Genomic DNA, 24,037 nt, shown 5'->3' with positions numbered 1-24,037 from the left:
AGCAACGTTAGCTCTCATAACGTTAGCCAGTTAGCAGCTCCGGGTATAGTAGGTAGCAACGTTAGCTCTCATAACGTTAGCCAGTTAGCAGCTCCGGGTATTGTAGGTAGCAACGTTAGCTCTCATAACGTTAGCCAGTTAGCAGCTCCGGGTATAGTAGGTAGCAACGTTAGCTCTCATAACGTTAGCCAGTTAGCAGCTCCGGGTATAGTAGGTAGCAACGTTAGCTCTCATATCGTTAGCCAGTTAGCAGCGCCGGGTATTGTAGGTAGCAACGTTAGCTCTCATAACGTTAGCCAGTTAGCAGCGCCGGGTACATAGGTAGGCAGCATGTTGAAAGAGGAGCCCTGAGCTGCTCATACACTAGACTCTTGCCGTAATGGTTTGTTGACGTGAGGGGGAGGAGGAGGGCATGCACTGCTGCAGCAGATTTAGTAGTCTGATCTGACGGTCACAGAGCTGAGGGAGCGTGCCCAGTTAGCTGTACAAATCCATAGATTAGCCGCACCGGTATATAGGGATGGGAATTGATAGGATTTTATCGATACGATTCCATTATCGATTCTGCTTATCGATTCGATTCTTTATCGATACCTGATCAATTTATAATTTAAATAAATAAATTGGAAATGCAACAGAACTACATTTAGTCATTTAGCTGACGCTTTTATCCAAAGCGACTTACAAGTTCTGTACGACAAGCCATCAGGAAGGGCACAACTCTATCAGCTGAGCAACAATGTTCATCAAAGTGTTGAGTGCTACAGTGTAGGTTAGTTTATTAGGACAAGTGCATGACAGTACGGTTAGTTAGGGTTAGATATATTTTTTTTTATTCAGATAGTGGTTGAAGAAGTGCGTCTTTAGTCGACGGCGAAAGATTGGACGTGATTCGGCTGTCCTAACTGGGGTGGGTAGTTCATTCCACCATTGTGGGGCAAGGACTGAGAATAGGCGACTTCTCTTTGATGACCCTCCCGGAGCTCGGATAGGAGTAGGTCTGAGGCGGCCAGAAGATGCAGAGCGTCGGGGTCTAAGCTGGTTAGAATAACAACATGCAACTTGACATTTCTGATTGTCATTTATTGTTGAGCCCCCATGTCAGAAAAATACAAAAACTGTAAAAAATAAAACATTAACTATAGCCTACACTTAAATAAAATAATGTATTTGAGATTCTCTTAAAATGTATTTATTTTTTTATTCTTAAACGAATTGAATCTATTGAATAACAGGTTGTTATTCCTCTGACTTCTGTCTCTCACTCACACTCTCTCTCACACACACACACACACACACACACACACACACACACACACACACACACACACACACACAGAGAGAGAGAGAGCTCCCTCCCCGGGCCCCTGTCCTTTAAAGTATTGGCTTGTGTTGCTACACGGACACATTTGTATGTTGCACCACTCTTCCTGGCTTACAGAGACTAGTAAACAAGCACTCACGTCTCTCATTATATGTGAACTAAAGAGTACAAGGTTTACACAACAGCCCCCACCTGCTGTTTTATTGTATTTGTACCTGTACTATCCGCTGTCAGCTGTTTATCTCTCTTTGTGAGCTTGATTAAATAGCGTTAGCTCCGCGGCTAATTTTAGCTCACCCTGATCTAAATCAATGGCAAGGTTCTAAAGCATTCAAGTAGTTTTCACTGCACATAGAAGTAGCCAAACAGCGGGAGCATTTCGGGAGCATATTACCAAAACCCAGGCAATTTCGAGCCCTTAAGGAATCAAATAGAGTCTGCCATGGCTACATGCTAACGTAACGTTATTGCGCAACTGTAGGCAGCGATAAGGGAATCGAAAGTCACAGGAGCCACACGGTTCCAGGCATCGGCCAATTAGGAACCGGTTCCCAATGGGAACCGGTTTTCGATTCCCATCCCTACCGGTATATAAGCCGCAGGGTCGATAAATGGGGGGAAAAGCCGCAGCTTATAGTCCGAAAAGTACGGTACTCTCATATGCTATTTTCAATTAATATCATAAACAACATAAGGAATATTAGCATAATTTGGAGTGGACTGAAGGAATGAGTCAGCGTTAATAGTTTTAAATGCAAATAATTTATTGAAACATAGAAGTGGGGTCGGACACACACGCACACTGTTTCAACTCACCACCCCTGCATCATATTGTAGTCTAGTCTGTCTTCAAACTTCCACTCCTCTTGAAACTTTTTTATATTTGAATATCAACATTATCTGTCCATCCTCAGTAATCCTCAGTTTACTATAATATACTCCTGATAGAGTCCTGACTAGTGACTTCATCGTCTTTCCAAACGCACGCACACACACAGGGAAAGGGAGAGTGCCCCCCATTTCCCTTTCCTCAGTCCCCACTGTCTGCTGTTCACTATGGCTCTGCCTCTGATCAGGATTAGCTTGTTAGCTTACGCTAACGTAACGTTAATTTCGGCCGATGTGGGCATAAAGGAATGGCGACGATGCAACGCATGTTAGATGCATTTGACCCGTTGTGAGAAAAAAAACACCACAGACTTATTTCGGCTCGCAAAATAGGCGCACTGCTGTGTAGCCCTGCTCGGCTTTAATGCGAGCAGAAGCACGGACTGGGCGAATATGACTCGCGGAGTTGCCACGGGTTTTTTCAAAATAAGAGTATCATATGAACTGAACGTTGCTAGCTGCCGGAGCCATAGATATTATGACTGGAGCTGCGCTTGGGGCGGAAAGGAGACCCGCACAGGATTTTCAAAATAAGAGTATCGATATGAACTACATGCCAGGTGGCGGGCAGACCTCTCATTGTTAGTCGCCAAACCTTAAATCTGCCCGCCATTGGCGGTTGGCGGGTACTTAGGCAAAGTAAAATATATTGTTGGTTTCCTGTTGGTTGTCAGTTTGGCCATGGGTAGGTAGGGAATTTATTTTATTTTATTTTTTTATTTTATTCTTTCCCACGGCGACTATGGATAGGGAATTTCTTTATTTAATTAAAATGTTCACAACAACATGGATGCATGTACTCTGCCAGCATGTTGAATATCCATAATACTAAATGTTTGACTAAGATTTCTATGAAACTTTATTAAAAAAAAAAGATTTTTTTTTTTTTTTTTATAATAATTTTTTTTTAAAACTCATAAAATATATTGGGTCGCACCTAAATCGGCAGGGTCGGTCGGCAACCGGAAACCAACTATTAATTTTGTTAGGCCTTATTTTGTTCCCTGAGTTAACGTGTTAACAATTCTTTTAACGCCACACTTTTTTTTTACGCAAGAAAGAGAGAGGGGGTGAGTCCTCTGCCCTTGTGTGGGTGAATGTAACAAGTTCCTAACGTTTTCTTTCCCATATTATTTCATGCACACTTTATTCATTGTTTTAAATAATTATTTTCTTTTAAGTTATTTTGTGCATAGGGCGGCTAGGTGGTGTAGTGGGCAAGGCGCTCGCCACCAATGCAGGAGACGCTGGGTTCGAGCCCAGCTCTCCGCATTACTATCAGCTTGGCTGGTCGTTCATACTAATACAATTGGCAGTATTAGGGGGTGGGAAGCTGATGGGTGGGGATCGGACGTTGTGGACAGCGACTCCTACAGGTTGGTTGGTGCGCCTGCGCAGCAGAATCAGGAAGCGACGGGGGCGGCGTGTCCCTCCCACGCAGTCCTCCAACGCTGAGAGATTGCGCTGTGCAGGTGAAAAGATGCGACGGCTGCTTCCTCGAGTACCGGAGGGGACACGTGATGTAAGGCTTCGTCCACATTGCAGCCGGCTTGTGGGAGGCATGGCCTAACAGCGTTCGAGACAGGGGAGGGTAGAATTGGACGATACGAAATTGGGATGTGAGAAAAATAGAAAATGGGAGAAAAAGTAGATAAAAAAAAAGTTATTTTGTGCATCACTGTTTTGAATTTGATGCAAATTTGCAATGCATGAGGGTCATCCTTTTGTGTTAAATGGCTGCATAAAGCAAGCATTTGTTGACTCATGTTGATAAGAGTATTAAAACTGGAAAAAGATCCGTTTAAGGTAGATTTAGAACAGATACAAAATATGCCATTAATTTGCGATTAATCGTGAGTTAACTATGGACAATCATGCGATTAATCAGATTAAATATTTTAATCGATTTACAGCCTTAATATAATATATATATATATATATACACACTGAGATATCACTATTCCTTCCCCACACTTACTGTTAACTCTTGTCTTTCCTTTTTTCTCTCTTTCGCAGCCGAACGACTTCTCCATCTCCCTGAAAGCCCAGGGCAAGAACAAGCATTTCAAGGTGCAGCTGAAGGAGAGCCTTTACTGCATCGGACAGCGCAAGTTCAACTCCATGGAGGAGCTGGTGGAACACTACAAAAAAGCTCCCATCTTCACCAGCGAGCAGGGAGACAAACTGTACCTGGTCAAGGCCCTGGCCGCCTCCTGATCTCTCTCTCCCACACACACACACACACACACAGTATGCGCGCATACACACACAGTATGCACATGCACACACTTTCAAACACACACGCTCATGCAGACACACACATGTTCATGCATACACACACGAAGATTACGCATGAACACACACTAACATAACAAAACTCAAACTCAAGAAGCCTGAAAGACTTTTCTACACATCATCAGGACTTATGCGCCCGGAATCGTGAGCATTCCAGCAGGAGAAGGGGAAGGTGAATAAAAGAGAGGGAGAGAGAGGTAAAGAGAGAGAGAGAGGAATGGAGACGAGAGACTATGGACTCTCATGTGTGGACTACAGACCTCTTGGTTGACCAGTTGAAAATATCCAGTGTTTTTAGGTCATCATGTATTTCCACAGTGACATCTATTAGATCTACATTTAGTTTTCGCTTTTGTTTTTGTCGATAATATATATTCGTTTTAACAGTTTTTTTTATTTTAATTTCTTTATTTTTTTTATAAATGTGATTTTTTTTATTTTATTTTTTAACTCTTACTCAACAACAGAAACAACATTTCAGATGGTGGATATTTGCAAATCCAGAATCTAGCCTAGATCTACACATTTCAACTCACTTGTTTTGTCTGTCCTTAACTCATTCATCGTTACAAACTGCTATCTTGTGGACACGATGATCTACAACGTCTGCTAACTGCTAATCATGAATAAAATAATTAAGTGACCAAAGTATATTTATTAGTAGGAATTTCATTTCTCATCGTGAGGATTACGAAGTGTTGTGCCCCCCCCCCCCCCCCCCCCAGATACAGTGACTGCAGAGGAGAAGGATATTTATTTTTTGGTTTATTCCTAAAAGCAGATATTGGAATAACTGGGGTCTACCTGTCCAAATGTGGCTGCGTTTGTCATTTGAACGTCACAAAGGTAGAGGCAGCGAGGTGCTTAGCCCCTCCCCCGAATCCCAAGAAAGTATCAGACTTTTTTTTCCACTTCCTGGAAGGTGGCTCATTAATCCCCCCCCCCCCACCTTTTTAAGACCAGAGCAGACACAGGCTCCATAATGGCTTATCCTTTCTGACGCATAGAAATGTATTTATAAATTGGACCATTCTGTGACAAGGCGATGGTGTTCTAAAGCATTCAGACACCGATGTGTAGATCCAGCAAAAGAAAACAGATTTTAGCCTCGTCCAGCTACCTCTGAGCATGTGAGAGCCCCGTCCCACTCAGCAGACAGGAAGTAGGACTATTTTCAATCCACCGGCACAAGAATGCATTATCTTCCTTTGTATCTGTTTTTTCTATCATATCTTTTGACTATGTGCTGTAGCCATATCGCCTTCACACCATCACCGTCTCCCTGGGGATGAGGATTGATTGACAGCCTAGGTGGGTAATGGGAAGTCAGTCAGTCGAGGCCTCTGTAGGCCACGTGTTTAACTGAAGCCTTTTCTTGCTCCTCTGAGCCTGGAGACCTCTGTGCAGAACTCCTCCTCCAACCAGTCCCCCCCCCCACCCCTTATCGCCTGCTGGAGTATGACTGACAGCTGATGCATCCTCCAGTATTATCTGGGGGGGGTGGGGGTGCTCTCTCTGGAGATAAGGAATATGTGGGGGTTGGAGACACACACGTGCATAAAGAGTAGCGGAGCTGAACAACAGCCACGTCGAGGAGCTTGGAGAGCGAGGGAGAGGGAGAGAGCGGGGGCCTGTCCAGGCACTCTAGATGATGTCATTCTTCTTGAACGATCGTGGAGGAGGAGGGAGGGAGGGAGGTTTAAGGAAGTAGGAAGGGTCACTTCGGGGTCGCGTGTGAGTGAGCGATTGGGCCGGGCAATAATTCAACATTATCGTCCGCTATCGTCATGTCTTTTGATGATGAAATTGTGATATTGTAGTGTGGCGGGAATCACTTGAGAAGCGCTTGGGTTTGATAATATCACACTTCACATTACCATGCAAGCACAACGCCACGAACATCAATTTGATTACATGACATGCAGTCTTTGTGAGCGGATCTCAAGATGCACATCGATATTGGGAGGGATGGTCATATTAATTCCGTCCACGACGCCCACAGCCTTAGTGTGCACGCCTGTGCGACCGTATATATGGCAGGCAAGGAGACGCCTACTTCCCCTCACAGAAATGTAAAGGATTTACAGAAAGCAGTTCCATGTGTGTTGTGTACACGGCGAGCGCCTTTCCCACCAGTGCTGGTTACAGAGAGGAAGCAGAGTGAAATGTATTCATCACGGTTTGATGTCCTGTTCTCCCACGTCACTCGTGTCTATGGCGTTCTGAGCGCCCCTGTGTTAAAACATGTCACGTGTTTTTTAGGGCAAGCGTTTGATTGTGAGCGCCAAGAGTGTTCCAGTCGGTTTAGTCATAGTTTAGGAAAGGCTCCCTGATTCAGTGCCAATGCTGTAGGTCCTAAAAAGCTTTGAAATGTGTTTTTCCAAAGAAAAGGGCATCCAGTTTTATCTTTTCACGTTATATGATAAAGCCTCGAGAGAGAATTTCTTATCAAGTCCGTTTTTACGTTTTCAGTCTTAACAGTATTTCCAAACATTATCTAATGTTGGATAAAGATAATACATCGGAGTGTTGTGGACATTCGTTGTTAAAGACGGTAGAGGTTGAGTACTTTTTAAGGGGGTTCATTACATTTACTGTACACTCTCAAGTGACTTGGATTGACTTTACAACGACACAATAAATGGGCTGTCGGAAAAAGAAAAATCTAAAACAGACTTGGTCGCAGACTTACGTCTTCAGGTTTCATTTACGAAGTGAAGGTGGACCAGGTAGAGGAAACCCTTTCAGCTGGTATGATCAAGCTTGGTATGAGATTGGAAGTCTTGAAAACTGAACATTCTAATGACAACCATTCTAGTCACTGGCCATTGAAAGGCTATAGACTTTCAGAATTCTAAGATCGATGTGGCGGCAGACCCTGCTAAGTGGCTTTCAAAAGGGGCTCTCAGACATGGGCAACGATGGTGAAAACAGCAGAGCAGTTTATTGAAATGTTTACAAGCCAGAGCAGATGGTATACGTTGTCTAGACCGAAGGCTCTCGTGTGTTGTGTCTGTGGCGGATTTAATCTGTGCACGTTGATTAACAGGTGCTCCCGTTAGCTTGACCCCAGGGCAGGGGTGGCTGCTTAAAAGCCATCCCCGACGCCACGATAGAATTCTGGGGGAAAACGAAAACCGGAGGCTGCACAGTAAATCTGCAAGAGGTAGAGCAGGGATCCAGCGGGGCTCGGGGGGTAGATCATAGTATACTGGTGTGATGATTAGTTCTCCATCTGTGCTGAGTCGGAGGAGCCAAGCTCACGAGTGAGGAAGAGGGATTTCGGAGGTGGAGGAATGGAAAAACAAAAGCACTGAGTCGAGATCTGGGGCGGGGACTTGGGAGAATGTATCCCACTGGCTACGATGTCTGGAATACCGATCCCGTTCTCCCATCAGGAAGGGCGGGGGGAAAGAAACGGAGGCCAAGGTTGATAGATCATCCGTGGCGGAGAGTGAAATGAGTTCTAAACCGCTCGCAATTATTTGGGAGGGGTTTTCTTGGTCATCGATTAGCCGTGCGTAAATAAAAAGGGTAGTAGGCCCATCGCCAATAAAACATGGGATTGAACCTTTTTTCTCAAGACTGACTGGCAGAGCTCTTGATTCAAGGACTAACACTATGGGGCGATTCTGAGTGTTTTAATGTATTTTTTTTAAGCTTTAAAAAGGCCATATAGAGCCATTGGGAGTAAATACTCTTTATTACGTTTATGACGGGTTGGGAAATTTGAGGAAAAGCTCGGTCAAACTATTCAAAAACTGTGAAAGTTAGGTGGTTTTAAAAAGTCCCATACGAAGGTACAGTAATGTGTTGACAAGACGACTGCTGAAGATTTGACCTTGTAATGTAAGGCACTCCATTAACCCAGTCACTTCAGAGTAATGTACTTTAAAGTAGTCTTTTGGATCAGGAAATCCATTCCAATTCACCTCTGAAATCCATAGTGTACTGTTGAATTAAATGAACAATCTATTTCACTTCATAGGCTGCTATTTGATTACTACCACGGTCATCATCTACAACCATCATCGGTCATTATGTGTCATATGCGTGTCCCAACATCTCACAACCACAACACTTTATTGTAACCATACTTCCAGTAATGCATCAATTTATTTTCATTAAAGTATCTATAATCTGATTACCCTTTTTTTTTTTTTACTATCCGGTTACGTTACTATTTATTGTAATCAGATTATAGAAATCCTGTCACATAATCTGGTACTCCCTTAATGCTGGTTGTAAAATTGACGACATGTCTCCTGCACCTCTCCGTGAGTTATGGCCGAGACGTGCTTGGAAATAATACTGTATCGCAGGCATGGTGGAATATTAAGATGTATAGTTATAGTGAATCATCTGCACACCATCTTGCTGGGTTGAAACATATCTAGTTGAGGAGAAGGCAGCACTGGGCACACTATGCTCCCAAAACACCTTTATTGATTAAAAAAACTAGACCTTTGAACTTGAGACCTGATGAAGAAGATCCAGTTCTGTTGAAAGCTGACGTGGTCTAGTTTTTAATCAACGCAGCAGGTGTGTTGAGAATAACGTGCAGGTTATAATGCCTTCTCACATAGTGGTCTCCATCACGCTAGCCTACTTGGCGAAGGAGACTGAGATGGTGGCGCTACGGTAACGTGGCTGTTACTTGTCCGGTAAAAAGACTAAGCTCTTCAATTGGTGGATCTAGTTTTTGTTACAGGCTGACATGGCCTATTGTATGTCTTACCTTGGGGGAAACGAGATGGTCTCCAGCAGCTTATAGTTAAACTCAGGTAGAAATGAACTATTTAGAGCAACAACCTTTTAACGGTTCTCGTGAAGTTTCTTCTTTAGCTTCCTCTTCTACAGTGTCCACAGTGTTATACAGCATTAAGGTGGTGGGGACTGGACGGACAACTCTGTATGCCTCAATTTAAAGGATTTACCACAACATTTTTAAATGGATATTTCACTTTAGTAGAACTTGTAAAAAATCTGTAGTCTTAGCTCTATCTAAAGTCAACACCGCCATTCTTCCCTGGTTAATATCGCTGTATTGTTTGTTTATAATTCAGAAGTATGTCTATTATATTTAAACTAGGTCCCCAAAGTGAATGGAAGTGAATGAGGAACCTGGGAGGAATTTACTTGTAGGTGACCTTAGGTAAGAGGCGGAGACTGCAGGTTTTTGACGAGTTCTACTAAAGTGAAATATCCCTTTACTGTGCCTTCAAAGCTGAACGTCGACCAAAGGTGTTAGGACTGTGTGACTGTCCCGTTACTACAGCTTCCCTCTTCTCTTGTCTCTGCGGTTATTTGGTTAAAGCTTTGCATACGTCAACCGAGTCTGATTAAAGAGCCGATGGCCATCACACCCAGAGTTCTGAAAACATCCTCATAGACCACTGCACTTCCGCGTTACATGGAGCTCGTGAGGGAGAGGGGGGGTCGTGGATGAATGTTGATTAGAACCTTGACGTAAGTGGTTGTAGCTACGACGGCTAGCTACAACCACTTACGTCAAGGCTCTAATCAACATTCATTCACGCGCTCCCCCCCCCCCCCGCTCTCCCATGAGCTCAAAATAAGTGTTGCGGTGGTCTATAGATATGACTATTTAGTATTCGACTGTGTAATATTTTCATGTGTGCCATATAGGTCCCCTCATCAGATGGTAACGTGTGTGTCGTATCAAAGTGACCTTACGATAGTCTGTTTCATGAAAATATAACTTCTAAAAGTGAGTAACAAGTGAATGCCTAGATGTATCTACATGACGTGCTAGCGCTCGTTCGGATCATAATTCTCAGTTGTATTGTGAATAATATGACCCGGATCTCGTTATGAGTGGAATCACTGCATTGTCGGTTGTGGATAAAATGTCCATGGTCTCTTAATGGAACGACTTAAGTTTATGTCCATGTTATGTGTTTCATATATGGTTTAGTGGAAAACATTCACTTTTGCGGTTTAGCCACTTAAAATAATGTACAACGCTCCTCTGCTGATTCCACACACAGTAATTGTTTTAATTTCCACTTGAATAGAGAATTGTCTTCTCTCCCTGCATAGATATTGTTATCATTGCACATAGATGGAGGCTGCATGAGCAGAGCCTTATAACTACAGAAATTATTTCAAATCTACTTAAAAGAAAAACACACATTCTTTGCATCAGTTGTAGCCAATATTATCAGGAGATTGTCGTTTTGTCGCTTCTCTTTTTGTTCATTATCGACTAACTTTGTTTCTGTTTTTGTTACAGCCCACCTACAATATACTTAGTTATGTATTTGTTTTCAACGAGTCTGTGAATTAATCTTCAATGTAGAACGATAATCTCCTGATGATGTTCAAAGGGAACTGACACGAGCTAAGTTGGTGCTTTTGTGCTACTTCCATGTTTTCTATTGTTCTTTCTGTCTCACAAAGCAGGCAGAGAGAGAGAGAATGCAGGCAGTGGAATGGGGAAAAAATGCTGTGCTGTGAAAATTCATGTAATGCTCTTAATGCCGTTTGTTTATGGAGGGGGGAAATCATCTTCACATGTAATGATTTAGAGGAGTTTATTAGACTGTTCAGAGGAAGTAATAATAAACCACAAAAAAATTACTGTCCTGTTGTTTTTATCTGTTGTACAAAAGAAACCAAGACAATTCCATACAATTTCAAGATGTAATTTTGTTATAGATCAAATGTTTCTCCTTCCAATTCCTGTGATTTTATTATGTCTTAAAAAGTATGCTATACTGTCATATCACCAATTCCAAATAGCAAGGATCATGCTGCCATTTATATTCTACGCCAGAATTAACATGGTACTTGTATTAACATTTCCATTTGAACAAAGGTGTTTTGACTGTCCCAAATGCTTGGAAAAAAGGACGATGGCATTAAATTAATTTGGAACCTTGGGATGACGGTATGGAATATACAATGTTATGCTAAACTGGCAGGCCTGGAAGACTACAGAGAATAGAGGCATTTCACAGAATGTTTAAGATGGATCTTTATTAATCCCTGTGTAGAGATTTCAAAGCAGCAACAGGAGAGGCAGAATAATAAAATATAGTATGACAAATAAAGACAAAGGTCTGATTTGCACTGGATCTCTGAACAGGTGAGACACATGTATACTCCATCAATAATATCACTGCGCATACAACCCACCCTGGTATAATACACAGAGTAGACTATCCTAAGTCAACCCCAGGTACAAATATATACAGCTAAACTAAGTTAGTGTAGTTCCTTCTTCCGACGTCATGGCAACCATTGTTTCTTACACGGCGATGGAAGAGACAACGGTTGCTATGTGTTGATATACGAGAAATATATCAACAAAAGCATAATCATTTGGCGTCTTATTACTGGATCTTGTAAACAAGTCACAGTGGTGGGACAGTGATGTCATGCTTTTCCAGTGTTTTACCTACTCTTATCACTGCATGTTGGACATTTCCTTTTGAAGGTGGTTACAGGCAGCCATGCTGGAAGAAAGAGAACTACACAAACATTCCATGCAAGGCCTCTATTCAAAGTTTGGGGACAGAGTAGCAATCCATGCTAACTATTAATCATTTTAGTTGTACAATCAAACTGGTGTGATTAGAATTGTGAGAACTATTATTCTAATGATGTCAATGTCCAATGGCTGAAGGCCAATGGAACCTATATTTCTAGAATTCCTAAATAGAATTCTGAGGAAACGTTTGGGGGAAAAAAAACACACACACACACCTCACAGACCTTCAATGATGCTGCATGATGCTTCAGCACCACCTGGTGGCGAATTCGCTCGGTACACTTAAAAGGGGAATACCACCCATTTTAAGAGATCATCCAGTTCAGTCAATATGTGTACATCCGCCACTCTCATCTAAAACTAGAAACCACAGAGATCCCTTGAATTTGCAACATCATCTGGATGTAAAATCTGGGAATGTTCCATGATAGAACGGCACGTTGTCAAACCCAAATGAGGGTATATTCTAGTACTTGACGACAGGTCCGAACCAGAATAGAAACCTCACACAAACACAAAGCCAGTGCCCCATTTGCTGCCTGTCTCTCGATTTCTAGCACTTTAAATTCACATGATCTCTGCCAGTGATGCAATTGTAAAAAAAAATACGAAACATAGATCTTGCTCTTCACATTCACACTTTCCACACACAAATAGATTATTTACACCAGGGGGGGGGGGTTCGTTCTGAGCATGAGAATTACACCCAAAAATGTCACCTCACAGTAGTAGTGCACAGGACCTCATGGAAATCGGGAGGACAAAGCGGGGCTTGTGTTTATTTCATTACATAACCTTTTTGAGAGAGGGGGAGGGGTGAGAGTGTCGCCAAGTCTCACCATGATCTTACAGTATCTGACCTCTTCGCGTTCCGGCTAAACCACAACAACAGAACGGCAGGAGTGTTCTTCTGCTGAGCTGTGGCTCTGGTCCCCTTTGCCAGTAGGAGCCTCGCGTCACGCTGGTAGCTGAATTGGGAAATCGGGGGGAAAGGTCGCCAATTGCCAAGACGCTAAGGAGGGGAAGCTGTTCCTATTTCACATCGTACGACAGTCGGCTACGAATGCCTCGGCGCGGTTTGTGAGGCTCATCGACGAGTGTATGGTAGCGATCACACACGTCACGTCAAGCAGTTATCGTGTCGATGCATTAGGAAGAAGTAGAGGCTCGCTGCCTATACAAAAACAATTAAGTAAAGTGCAATTATTTACATAGAGTTTTCAGAAGGATCACTGTGACGTTTAGAAAGGCCTAATCGGTGAGAGCGGTGAAGAGTCTACAGCCCAGTGTGACCTTAGTGGTAGATATTATGAGTCAGTCAGGGGATCAGCAGGACAATGGACCTCATTCACCAACATTGTCTTACGTTTTCTCTTATGACAACCTTCTTGGAAGGTCGTAAAAGAAAGCCTACGACAGTTACGGATTCATCAACGCGTGGAGAGGTTGTCTTAACTTGCCAAATGATCACAGCTGCGAAATCCCTGAATCAAGTATGTCACTCATTCACAAACTCGGGAGCTCGTTCTCGTATACCCGATTTGCATACAGAGTTCAGACACGCCCCTCCAGCTCATTATAATGCGAGGGCTGTGTGCAAAACAAGGGTCAGCGTTTGCATGTGCTGATCCCCATATTCAACAGATAGCGCGGAAGCGCTTTGCGACGGATCAAAATTAGATTAGATTCAAATGTATTGTCATCATAGATACATCACAGTCACACCATAGCTATAGTGGAATAGACTGTATTAATATTCCATATTCCACTCCTGGCCACCTGCCGCAGCGCGCACGCACACACACTATAGCCTATGAGCGTAATGAATTAACAGTACCGGTAGGCTTATATTATTCAAATTACTTGTTTTATTAGGAGATTGCAGATACTGTATGCGCTGCCCTATATAGTAGTTCTACATACTGTATAACGTACAGTACACATCTTAGCGTGACATCTAAAGGCCGCCACAGAGTCGGGCGTACTGTGAGCGGACCGGTGTCACACAAAAGGCTGCTCGGCGTGTTGGTTGACATTGACCTGCATGTAGTAAACTGGCATGAGAAATGTAGGAAATTGGTAGGAGGTGGTAGCGTGACTATGAACAGCGACTTTGGGTCATTGAAAAGCGCTATATACAAATAAAATTAATTATTATTATTATGAAACCTCAAACGATTGTGGACATGCAGCGTGGAGTCCACTACGGCTACGCTCACAGTACGCCCGACTCTGTGGCGGCCTTGGATGTCACACTAAGATGTGTACTGTACTTACTACTATAGGGCAGCGCATACAGTATCTGCAATCTCCTAATAAAACAAGTCATAAGCCTACTGTTCATTCATTACGCACATAGGCTATACAGTACGCCGTGTGTGTGCGCTGAGGCAGGTGTCCAAGAGCGTGCAACAAGATGGTATAAATATGGAATATTAATACAGTATATTCCACTATAGCTATATCCACACGGTTGGGTTTGGTTCTTATTTATATATCCACTGTCATTTGCAGTGTTGGTGTAGTGCTTGTATTTGTTTTCGGACATCACGATGCCTCTTGAGGCATGACTGTAAATGTAAAGCGTAATTCTTTATCATACAAATATTGTCATATTTATTATTATCATGATTATTTAATCGTCTGTAGAGTCTAGGTCAGTGTTTCCCAATCCTCTCCTCGAAGCACCCCAGCCGTTCCATGTATTTGTTAAATTCCACCACCAGCACACCTGATTCAACTTAACTAGCCCTTTATTAGTTGAATCAGGTGTGCTGGTGGTGGAATTTAACAAATACATAGAACGGCTGGGGTGTCTCGAGGAGAGGTTTGGGAACAACTGGTCTAGATGAACGCAATCAGCATGATTCCTCCCAAACACTTTCTGTGCCAAACCCGACATTTCTCGGGTTTCGAATCCAACCGCTGAGCGCCATACCCGAGATTTCTCTGGTTTAGATCCTTTGATCTTTTTCCTTTGATCCCCATTCTAAACACTCGTGCGAACCTGTCTGTGTCTCCCTGGCACCGCTGCCTACGTTAAAATTTCAATGACGATCGAATCCCGCCAGGTGGCAGTATCGCCTACCTTTTGAACTGGGGCTCTAGTCTCTGGGTATCTCTCTCTCTGTGCAACCCCTCCCCCTTAAACTGAATCTGCACAGAGCAATCGGTCGGAGATCCGATCGCCTGAACCTATTGTTTCCCGTATTTTAGCCGTGCCCAATGCACACGAATAATTGCGATCGCGATGGGATTACTGGGATTATTAATTTTGGAGTACCTTCTGACTAAGCTAAGGTCTATTCTAGGTCTATTTTACTGAACCTAAAACATGCTTTTGGTAACGATGCAGGTTCGTAAAACTACCCCCCCCCCCTTGATGATTTTGTGAAGAAACATCTATATATGGTATATACCTTTGATTTGGAAATAATATAGGTTTCAGGCGAGCAACCCGAACGATTTGGGCATATGCATATAACGTCATATCTCGCGATCTAGAAAAAAAGACTGGATTATTTTGAAAAGGGGCGATGTGTAGCGTGGAATAGCGCACAAACTAAAGTATGTAGAAATTAACTGGTTTGTCAGTGTTGGACTATAAACAATGCCTGTCAAATGAGCCATACTATTGTATCCATAGCTATATTACAGAAGACACGATGGGTCCGCAAACATCGCGGAAATGGTCAATAACGCTGGCGCCATTGAGTAAAGATGGGAAAACAGCGTGGCAGTCAATGAGTTAAGCACAAGGTGCACACCAGTCTGTCCGACTTAAGACTGCTCTTCAGCACTCATGCTCTTAGCTAAGAGCGAATCCCAGAGAAGGGACTGTTCGTGATTCCCAAAATCAGCCCGAAAATGTCTTAAGTGGAGCTACGACAAAAGTTGTTCTTAACTTTTGTCTTAAGTCTGTTGGTGAATGAGACCCAATGTTCTACTTTCTGTGAAGATGTCTCAGAGTTGAGAGGCAGTAGAGGGGAAGATCTAACGAGTTCCCTCCTCAGAAGTAGAGGCGGTCAGAGATGGCGGCGGGCAGGTGTGTCATCACCTGCATTCGGATCCACCAGTGAGGCTCCATGGGGTTGTACCGCGTGTACGGGCGCTTCGACGTGATGGCGTCTGCGATGTCGTCCAGAACCGGTTTGACGTCCTTCTGCCCGCTGTTGCAGTAGGAGCTCATCAGGGCCATGTGCTGCTGGAAGTGGGCCTTGCCGTAGTCCTCCTTCACGGCGGGCGGCGCCTCGCTCCACAGCTTGTTAGCCGTGTTGGTCACAATGTCGCGCGTCAGGATGCCCGTGGCCACTATGAAATTCCCCGGTTCCACAACGGAGACTTTCACCCCCCAGGTCTTCATCTCGTAGCGGAGGCAGTCGGAGAACGCTTCCACACCATACTTGGACACGCAGTAAGGAGACCGCAAGGCGTTCCCCATCCTGCCGTACATACTGGCCAGGTTCACCACACGGCCTATGGTTTGGAAAGACTGTGTCAGAGATGCACTATGATACCCACAATCCTATACTACGATACCCACAATAGACCACCGCAACACTTCCGGAATTCTGAAATCGGGGAGGAGATTGCGGGGGGGGCAAATGAATGAATGTGGATGAGAGCCTTGACATTAAGTGATTGCGGCTGTGGGGGTGCTAGAGACATGATCGAATAGACTTGTATGCGCCTGAATCTCTTGAACACAGCGCGAGACATTCCTAATCGATCAGAACTAAATTGGCAGCGAAAAATACCGTTTTTAAGCATCGATTCCCCATGCACATGCGCAGATTGGCCACGGAGTGTGACGCAACGCACATCCACCCTGGAATGTTCCATTAGAGGGGGTGTTGTGTTGTGAGAATGATAAGATAGAATTAAATATACAGTAAAAGGAATACAGTACAAATATACAGAAGTCTACAGTAAGTGTAATATTGCACAGTGTTGTGCATTTATAATCAGTAGCTTAGGCTACATAGTAGGCTAATGACAGCCTATTCTAGTCTAGCAGGTGCTGGTATAGACTAGTAATGTTGATTTTCAGTCATCTATGAAATTTTTTGCCTAGATATACCGTATATCTAGGCAAAAAATTTCATATATGTCATATATTATACGTCTATACCAGCACCTGCTAGACTAGAATAGGCTGTCATTAGCCTACTATGTAGCCTAAGCTACTGATTATAAATGCACAACACTGTGCAATATTACACTTACTGTAGACTTCTGTATATTTGTACTGTATTCCTTTTACTGTATATTTAATTCTATCTTATCATTCTCACAACACAACACCCCCTCTAATGGAACATTCCAGGGTGGATGTGCGTTGCGTCACACTCCGTGGCCAATCTGCGCATGTGCATGGGGAATCGATGCTTAAAAACGGTCTTTTTCGCTGCCAATTTAGTTCTGATCGATTAGGAATGTCTCGCGCCGTGTTCAGGAGATTCAGGCGCATACAAGTCTATTCGATCATGTCTCTAGCACCCCCACAGCCGTATCTGCAATCACTTAATGTCAAGGCTCTCATCCACATTCATTAATTTGCCCCCCCCGCAATCTCCTCCCCGATCTCAATGTAACGCGGAAGTGTAGTGGTCTATACTCACAATACTATACTACAATACCCACAATCCTATACTACAACACCCACAATCATGTACTACAATACCCACAATCCTATGCACTCATTAGGAATACATTCCCCTAATATTAGGCGTGTTCGAGATTGGCTAGGCAGACACAGATCTGCGCAGGTTTTACTACGGCCTCGCCAAGCGCGTTGCATGACGGTTAGAATGTTGTCCGACTTGCTCTGAAAATCTGACGAGACGAGGCGCGGAAATCTCGCGGGAGCGAGCCACGCACAGCCTTCAGAGCGAGGCTCCACAGTACCTCTCACCCGACTGCTCCACGCAAATGCATGATGGGAAACGACTTGCTATCTCTGCGCAAAGCGCCTATAAGGCTCAGAAAAGTTGTCACCTGGTTGTCACCACCAGCCACGCCCACAAGAGGAAGTTATGAGACGTTTGATTGATTGATTGATTGATTGAAAACTTTATTAACCTATTGCAGAATGGGTACAATAATACAGTACGGGTCCCGTCTATCAGATATATTTTTTTTTTTGGATCCACTTTTTCTCCCATTTTTCTATATTTTCTCCCATCCCAATTTCGTATCATCCAATTCAACCCTCCCCTGTCACGGATGCTGTTTCTTGCCTCCCACAAGCCGGCTGCAATGTGGACTAAGTCATACATAGCACAAGTCCCCTCCGGTACTTGAGGTAACAGCAGTCGCATCTTTTCACCTGCGCAGCTCGATCTCTCAGTGTCGAGGAGTAACGCGTGGGAGGCTCACGCTGCCCCCGACACTTCCTGATTCTACTGCGCAGGCGCACCAACCGACTTGTAGGAGTCGCTTGTTCACAACGTTCGATCCCCACCCTTCAGTTTTCCCTCCCCGTAATACGGCCAATGTGTATTACTGCGGACGACCAGCTAAACTGAAAACAATGTGGAGAGCTGGATTCGAACACGCGAATCCTAGCGTCTCCACACTGGTGGCGAGTGCCTTGCCCACTACACCACCTAGCCGCCCCTGTCTATCAGATATATTTATTATTATTATTATTATTGGATACAGGAGTTTGGGTACCAAGAGCTTCCTCAAATAAAGTTATCATCATATCATCATGATAAACTTCAAGCTGTCAGACACTAAATTATTTTTATCGGAGTAATGAATGCTGTCGGAGTTTATATCAAAATAATATATCAACCCCCCTGAACAAATGGTGATTGCTTCTTCAAGTCGATTCTACAGATGGACTGTTTCTATCATCGGAATTAAATAATTATAATGATAATAAATACGACAATTACGTTTATAGTCATGACTCAATGAGCAATCTGAGCATTACCGCTCTATGTACAGTACTCCTCTAAGCAATCTGGCTCTCAGTTAACCCAATCGCTAGATAGATTAACGAAGTCCATATAATCTATAGTTCATTAACGATGCAGCAGCTGAGCTGATACTGTATCCCACATACTGTACACACACGCGTTGTCTGTTTTGCCTCAATATATACTGTATATATAATTCAGTTTTGCCTCAATATACATATATATATATATATATTGATGCAAAACAGAATTATTCAGCAGTGTGTGTGTTGTGTGTGCGTGCGTGCTGCGGTGGCCAGGAGCGCGCAACAAGATGGTATACATTTAATTATGGTATATACAGTATGAATAGTATATTCCACTATAGCAGTATATGGTGTGCTGTACATTTGAATCTGATCTAATTGTGCGCGCGGCCCTCGAGTCGCATTATAATGAGCTGGACAGGTGTGTAGTATGTGTGTGGGAACGTGAACGCGTATCTGCCAATGCGAGACTATAGGCGAGAGGCTGTTGTCAAATCTGAAGTGTCCGACGTTCTGACTCGTCTACTCTCGTCTATTTTCGAGGGGAGCCGAAATCAATCTCGAACACGCCTATTGACTTGCATCCCACTTGCCTCTATTGCCTCAAGGTTTGAAAATCAGTCTTCATCTACAGCTCCCTTCATGATGTACGTACGTGGAATTAATCCACAATTAAAGGATCACAGTTGACCTTGTCTTATCCCATTGAAACCGGGAAACACATTTGTGTATATATGCAGGCTATATAATGCATTTTTAGCAGGCGTTTTAAGTCTAAATGGGTTAATAGGAATATCCTATAAAAAAGAATCATGGTTGACCAATTCTCATCTATTCTCCTCACCAATTCCAATTGGTCAAAGTTTGTATGTGTTTCTTTCCATATAGGGCTTAATTAATTTATTATTATTTATATTTATATATTGAAATGTTTTTTTTATTTATTTACTTTTATTGTGGACCAGTTTCCCCCCCTAGCAAACGACCAAAACCAATCTCAGGTCGAGCAAGAGCCTGGCTGCGGCAATGAACGGATCGAAATTTGACGGAAGGTAATACTGTCCGTTGTTTTTTTTATTACAACATAAATCGTTTACTCACGCCCATCCCTATCAACAACATAGCAGATGTTCATAATGTCTTGTACACTCTTAACTCATTGGACGGCACGTATTATCCTCATCCTGTAGTAACTACCGCCACCGCTGTAAACGGTGGGAGTCACTCACCTTGTTTGCAGGGCTATAACTATTTAAATAGTATAGCTATATATGCAATACTATGGCCCATTTGACATCGAGTATCTATCGTTCAAGATGTGAAAAAGGAATATTTTTTCCATCCATACATTCTTGTTTTTTACCGTGGTGAATATAAGTATGGTTTTAGAGTGGTCTGGGGTAATTCCTGGGAGGCTAGTAATAGCCTGCGACGCATATTATACTTAATCAATTGGCATTTCGTCCCTATACACGCTATAATTAAACATTCAAATGCATATGCTCGGTATATTATGTTCCATCATGTTTCTGATTAATTGATTGTCAATAACGGCATTCGTTAGTACAACAGCATACGCTGATCAGGGCGGAGGCTATGAAAACAATGGACAACCAAGCTGAAATTGACATTAAATTGCACTTACCTGTGGCTGATGATATTCCAAAAAGAATATTCCAATTATTTGATTGCCATCTGCTAGATCGTATGTCCATTTGGCCCACGCCATAACCCCCCACAACATAATGAATCTGGCGTCCCGTAAGCGATTCAATGCGATCGGGTATACCCCTTGGTCCACGTTACTCAAAAACTCCGCCCGGAGGAATTTCAATGATACACAGAGTCATACACAGAGTCAGAAAGGAAGTGCGACATCGGCCGCATACCACCAGGCGGCGGTATTGGACCTTTGCGTGTGTGATGTGTCCAAAAATGAATGGGCAAATGTGAGTGAAATGGTCGCACTGTATGCAGCTGTTTGTCTGCATTGCATTCCCCCCCCCCCAACTCAGATTTAGGGTTGATACAACCATCATAATAATATTGTTAATAATAACAATAACAATAATGATGTAATAATGTAAAAATTATCATTAAGAATACCTGATTATGAGAAAAAAAATTACATGGACGATGCATGGAATATTGTTGAGGCACACTAGTTACAACTATATTTCAAACAGGCACTCCATGTCAAAAAGGTTGCTGACCCCTGCTATAGACTAATGAACCTGGGACCATAGGATCCACAGGCGGCTGCACTAACCAGCTGAGCTAAAAGGTCAGACCCGTTAGCAGGTGCTGCTTGACTGCGATCGACTTGTTAGTAGTTTACACTAACATTACAACATACAACATACTGTACAACTCTCAAACTAAAAAATGACAGTTAAGTAGAGCAGAACCCAGAAGGAAAAACCACATGAAGCTCAGGTTAAGTGTTTTGGATTATTATTATTTTTGGGTTAAAGGAACACGCCAACTTTTTGGGAAATTAGTTTATTTGCCATCTACCCTGGAATTAGACAAGCAGATACCCTTTTCTTCTCTGTGCATGCATTAGGCTTAGGGAACAGCCGCACTGTTAGCCTAGCTTAGCGTCATTCACTGGAAGTAGGTGTGCCAGAGTAGCCTAGTTCCCAACAGTCACGAAATATACTCCAAATAAAACTCCAAAACTTTCCTGTAAACAGTTTGTGACCTGTGTATTTATTTACCATGTGGAGAAATAACTTCTTTTTGTTGACATTTTAGTTTTCTAAGCAGATATATGCTCTGATTTTTTTTTTGCAGAACCACTGCTGCCTGGGCGCAGTGATTTCATCACCTCAAAAGCCCTGTTGCTTTTTGAAAAACAGGGCTATTGAGGTGAGGAAATCACTGAGCCCAGGCAAAAAAAAATTCAGAGTATATATCTGCTTAGAAAACTAAAATTATGTCAAATTATTATAATTTGTTTCTCCACGTGGTAAATACACAGGTCACTACATGTTTACAGGAATGTTTTGGAGTTGTATTTGGAGTGTATTCCGTGACTGTTGGGAACTACTGTAGGCTACACACCTACTTCCAGTGAATGACGCTAGTAATGAAGCTAGGCTAACGGTGCGGCTGTTCCCTAAGCCTAATGCATGCACAGAGAAGAAAAGGCTATGTATCTGCTTGTCTAACTCCAGGGTAGATGGCAAATAAGCGAATTTCCCCAAAAGTTGGCATGTTCCTTTAAGCCCGTTAGTGAAAGCCAGTCAGGTATGCAGGTCCATAGTTCAACTGTCTTCAGGACAGTCTCTGCAGCTCCAACAAGGTGAATGATTGAGCTGCACCGTTGTTTCATTTGCAACCTGCTAAAAGCAATGCATTCCACACAAACCCAATTTTCCATTAGACTGAGAATCCTTATCAAGAACAACCTCTAGGGTAGAAAGGGCTCTATTGTCTGAAACCGAGATAAGGATATGAGAGCAATATTAGGCTATTTCTTTACAGCCTCATAAAGGTTTGAAAAGGGAAGCGGTTACATTTTAGCAAAGTTCAAATACCTGGGCCTATTTCTTTATTATAATTATGTTTGCATTGAATAATAATTGCTATGAATAATACAAAATAATAATATAAAACAATATACTAATATTAGTATTGTATTATTATTAAATATGAATATTATATGTATAATAAGTAAGGGGTCATTGTCACAAAATAATTGACCGACTGGAACACGAGGCGCAGCCGAGGTGTTCTAAACGCAGTGAAGGTCAATTATTTTGCGACAATGACCGAGTATAGCTATACATTATCCCGCTTATTACAGGGCTAACTTACTAATATACGTAATTCATTTTACACCATCGACAAGACGAGATCAAATGCAGACGCAGTTGTTTTCTGTTGCTCCTCTGTCATTGGCAGACGGCAGGTGTGTGGTCTGATTGCACCTGATGTAGTGCAGCTGTGCATATGCTGATCTTAGCTTTCGTGACTGCGATCAAAATGCTTGATTGTGATTGACAATAGCGCTCCGTTGCCCCTAACAGCGGTCATTATTGCGCGTTGCCCATAGCAGCGGTGAATTATCGAGAAATAATTGACCGCTGCTATGGGCAACAGAGCGCTATTGACTAATCACAATCAAGCATTTTTGCAAATGTTAAAACGCCATGTAATAATATAAAAGAATCCCTCATGTCTTGAAACACTTTGCTTAACGCATTCCAAGTATTTTACATTATTTAGTGTTTTAAACATTAAGTCTTCAATCTTGCACTTATTCAGCCAAATATCTAACTGATTAAATCATGCTTTAAGAGGCTGAAATGTCAATACAAATGTGGAAATCAAACTGTGTAACTGTGAAAATAGTCTTTGTTTATTTACTAACATTGTGTGAGCTCATGTCTTGGTGTGAGGTTTTAAACTGAGTGAACCCTGTCATGTTTGAGTGTCTATAAAACCTTTGAAACGTATAGCCTATTGAATCGATGATTATATGATGCGCTGAATCTTTTTCTAATGAATCAGAATCAAAAGCAGGTTTGATAGAACCCTTAAGGTGCCTCTACATTGATCTGTTATGCCTGTCTCTCTACAGGGTATCTGCAGGTTTCAACAATTTGCATTTAAGATCTCTTAACACATTGGTTGCCAGCCGGATATGACGATTTATCGCTAGGATGCCACCACGTTAATCAATGGGAGGACAAGCACATTTGCGAACGCATAAACTATATCTTAAATGATGTGTCTAATACACCCGTTGCTTATCAATGACTTGCTTGCAGTCAACATGTATGAAACGGATTGTTTTTTTATCAGTACATTTCCGTTTTATACCGTTTTGAATACAAGTATAGTTTCGGAGAGTTCTAGTAATTTCAGAGAAATTCTGCGAAAATAGCCATTTACTGGAATACACAAAACACATTGTCATTTTCCGGCTGATTTATGAATCATTTTCAAATAAACGCTAGATTATCGAGAGTATTTGTGTTCTTAAGCACGATACAAAAGCAGGCTGAAAAATAATTTATTCGTGCCGCGCTCAGCGCCTAACGCCACACACACA

The 24,037-nt window shown here is 42.6% G+C and overlaps 2 protein-coding genes across 3 annotated transcripts in view; one reads left to right on the top strand and one right to left on the bottom strand.

Annotated features, from left to right (window-relative positions):
* Nucleotides 1-5,142, top strand: part of nck1b (NCK adaptor protein 1b) — a 142,351-nt gene extending 137,209 nt beyond the window's left edge. For both annotated transcript variants that reach the window (XM_084326694.1, XM_084326695.1), the window contains one exon: nucleotides 4,229-5,142. In XM_084326694.1, coding sequence (XP_084182820.1) covers nucleotides 4,229-4,429 — 201 coding nt within the window. In that variant the 3' untranslated portion in view covers nucleotides 4,430-5,142. The remainder of the gene's footprint in view (nucleotides 1-4,228) is intronic.
* A 9,653-nt stretch (nucleotides 5,143-14,795) lies between these two features.
* bdh1 (3-hydroxybutyrate dehydrogenase, type 1) overlaps nucleotides 14,796-24,037 on the bottom strand; it is a gene marked incomplete at its 5' end in the record, with an annotated part of 33,222 nt that continues 23,980 nt past the window's right edge. Inside the window, one exon of the mRNA XM_084326696.1 lies at nucleotides 14,796-16,499. Coding sequence (XP_084182822.1) covers nucleotides 16,033-16,499 — 467 coding nt within the window. The 3' untranslated portion in view covers nucleotides 14,796-16,032. The remainder of the gene's footprint in view (nucleotides 16,500-24,037) is intronic.

Source organism: Notolepis coatsorum, assembly GCF_963971535.1.
Source record: "Notolepis coatsorum genome assembly, chromosome: 12".
Lineage (NCBI taxonomy): Eukaryota > Metazoa > Chordata > Actinopteri > Aulopiformes > Paralepididae > Notolepis > Notolepis coatsorum.
This window is presented reverse-complemented; position numbering and strand designations above follow the sequence as displayed.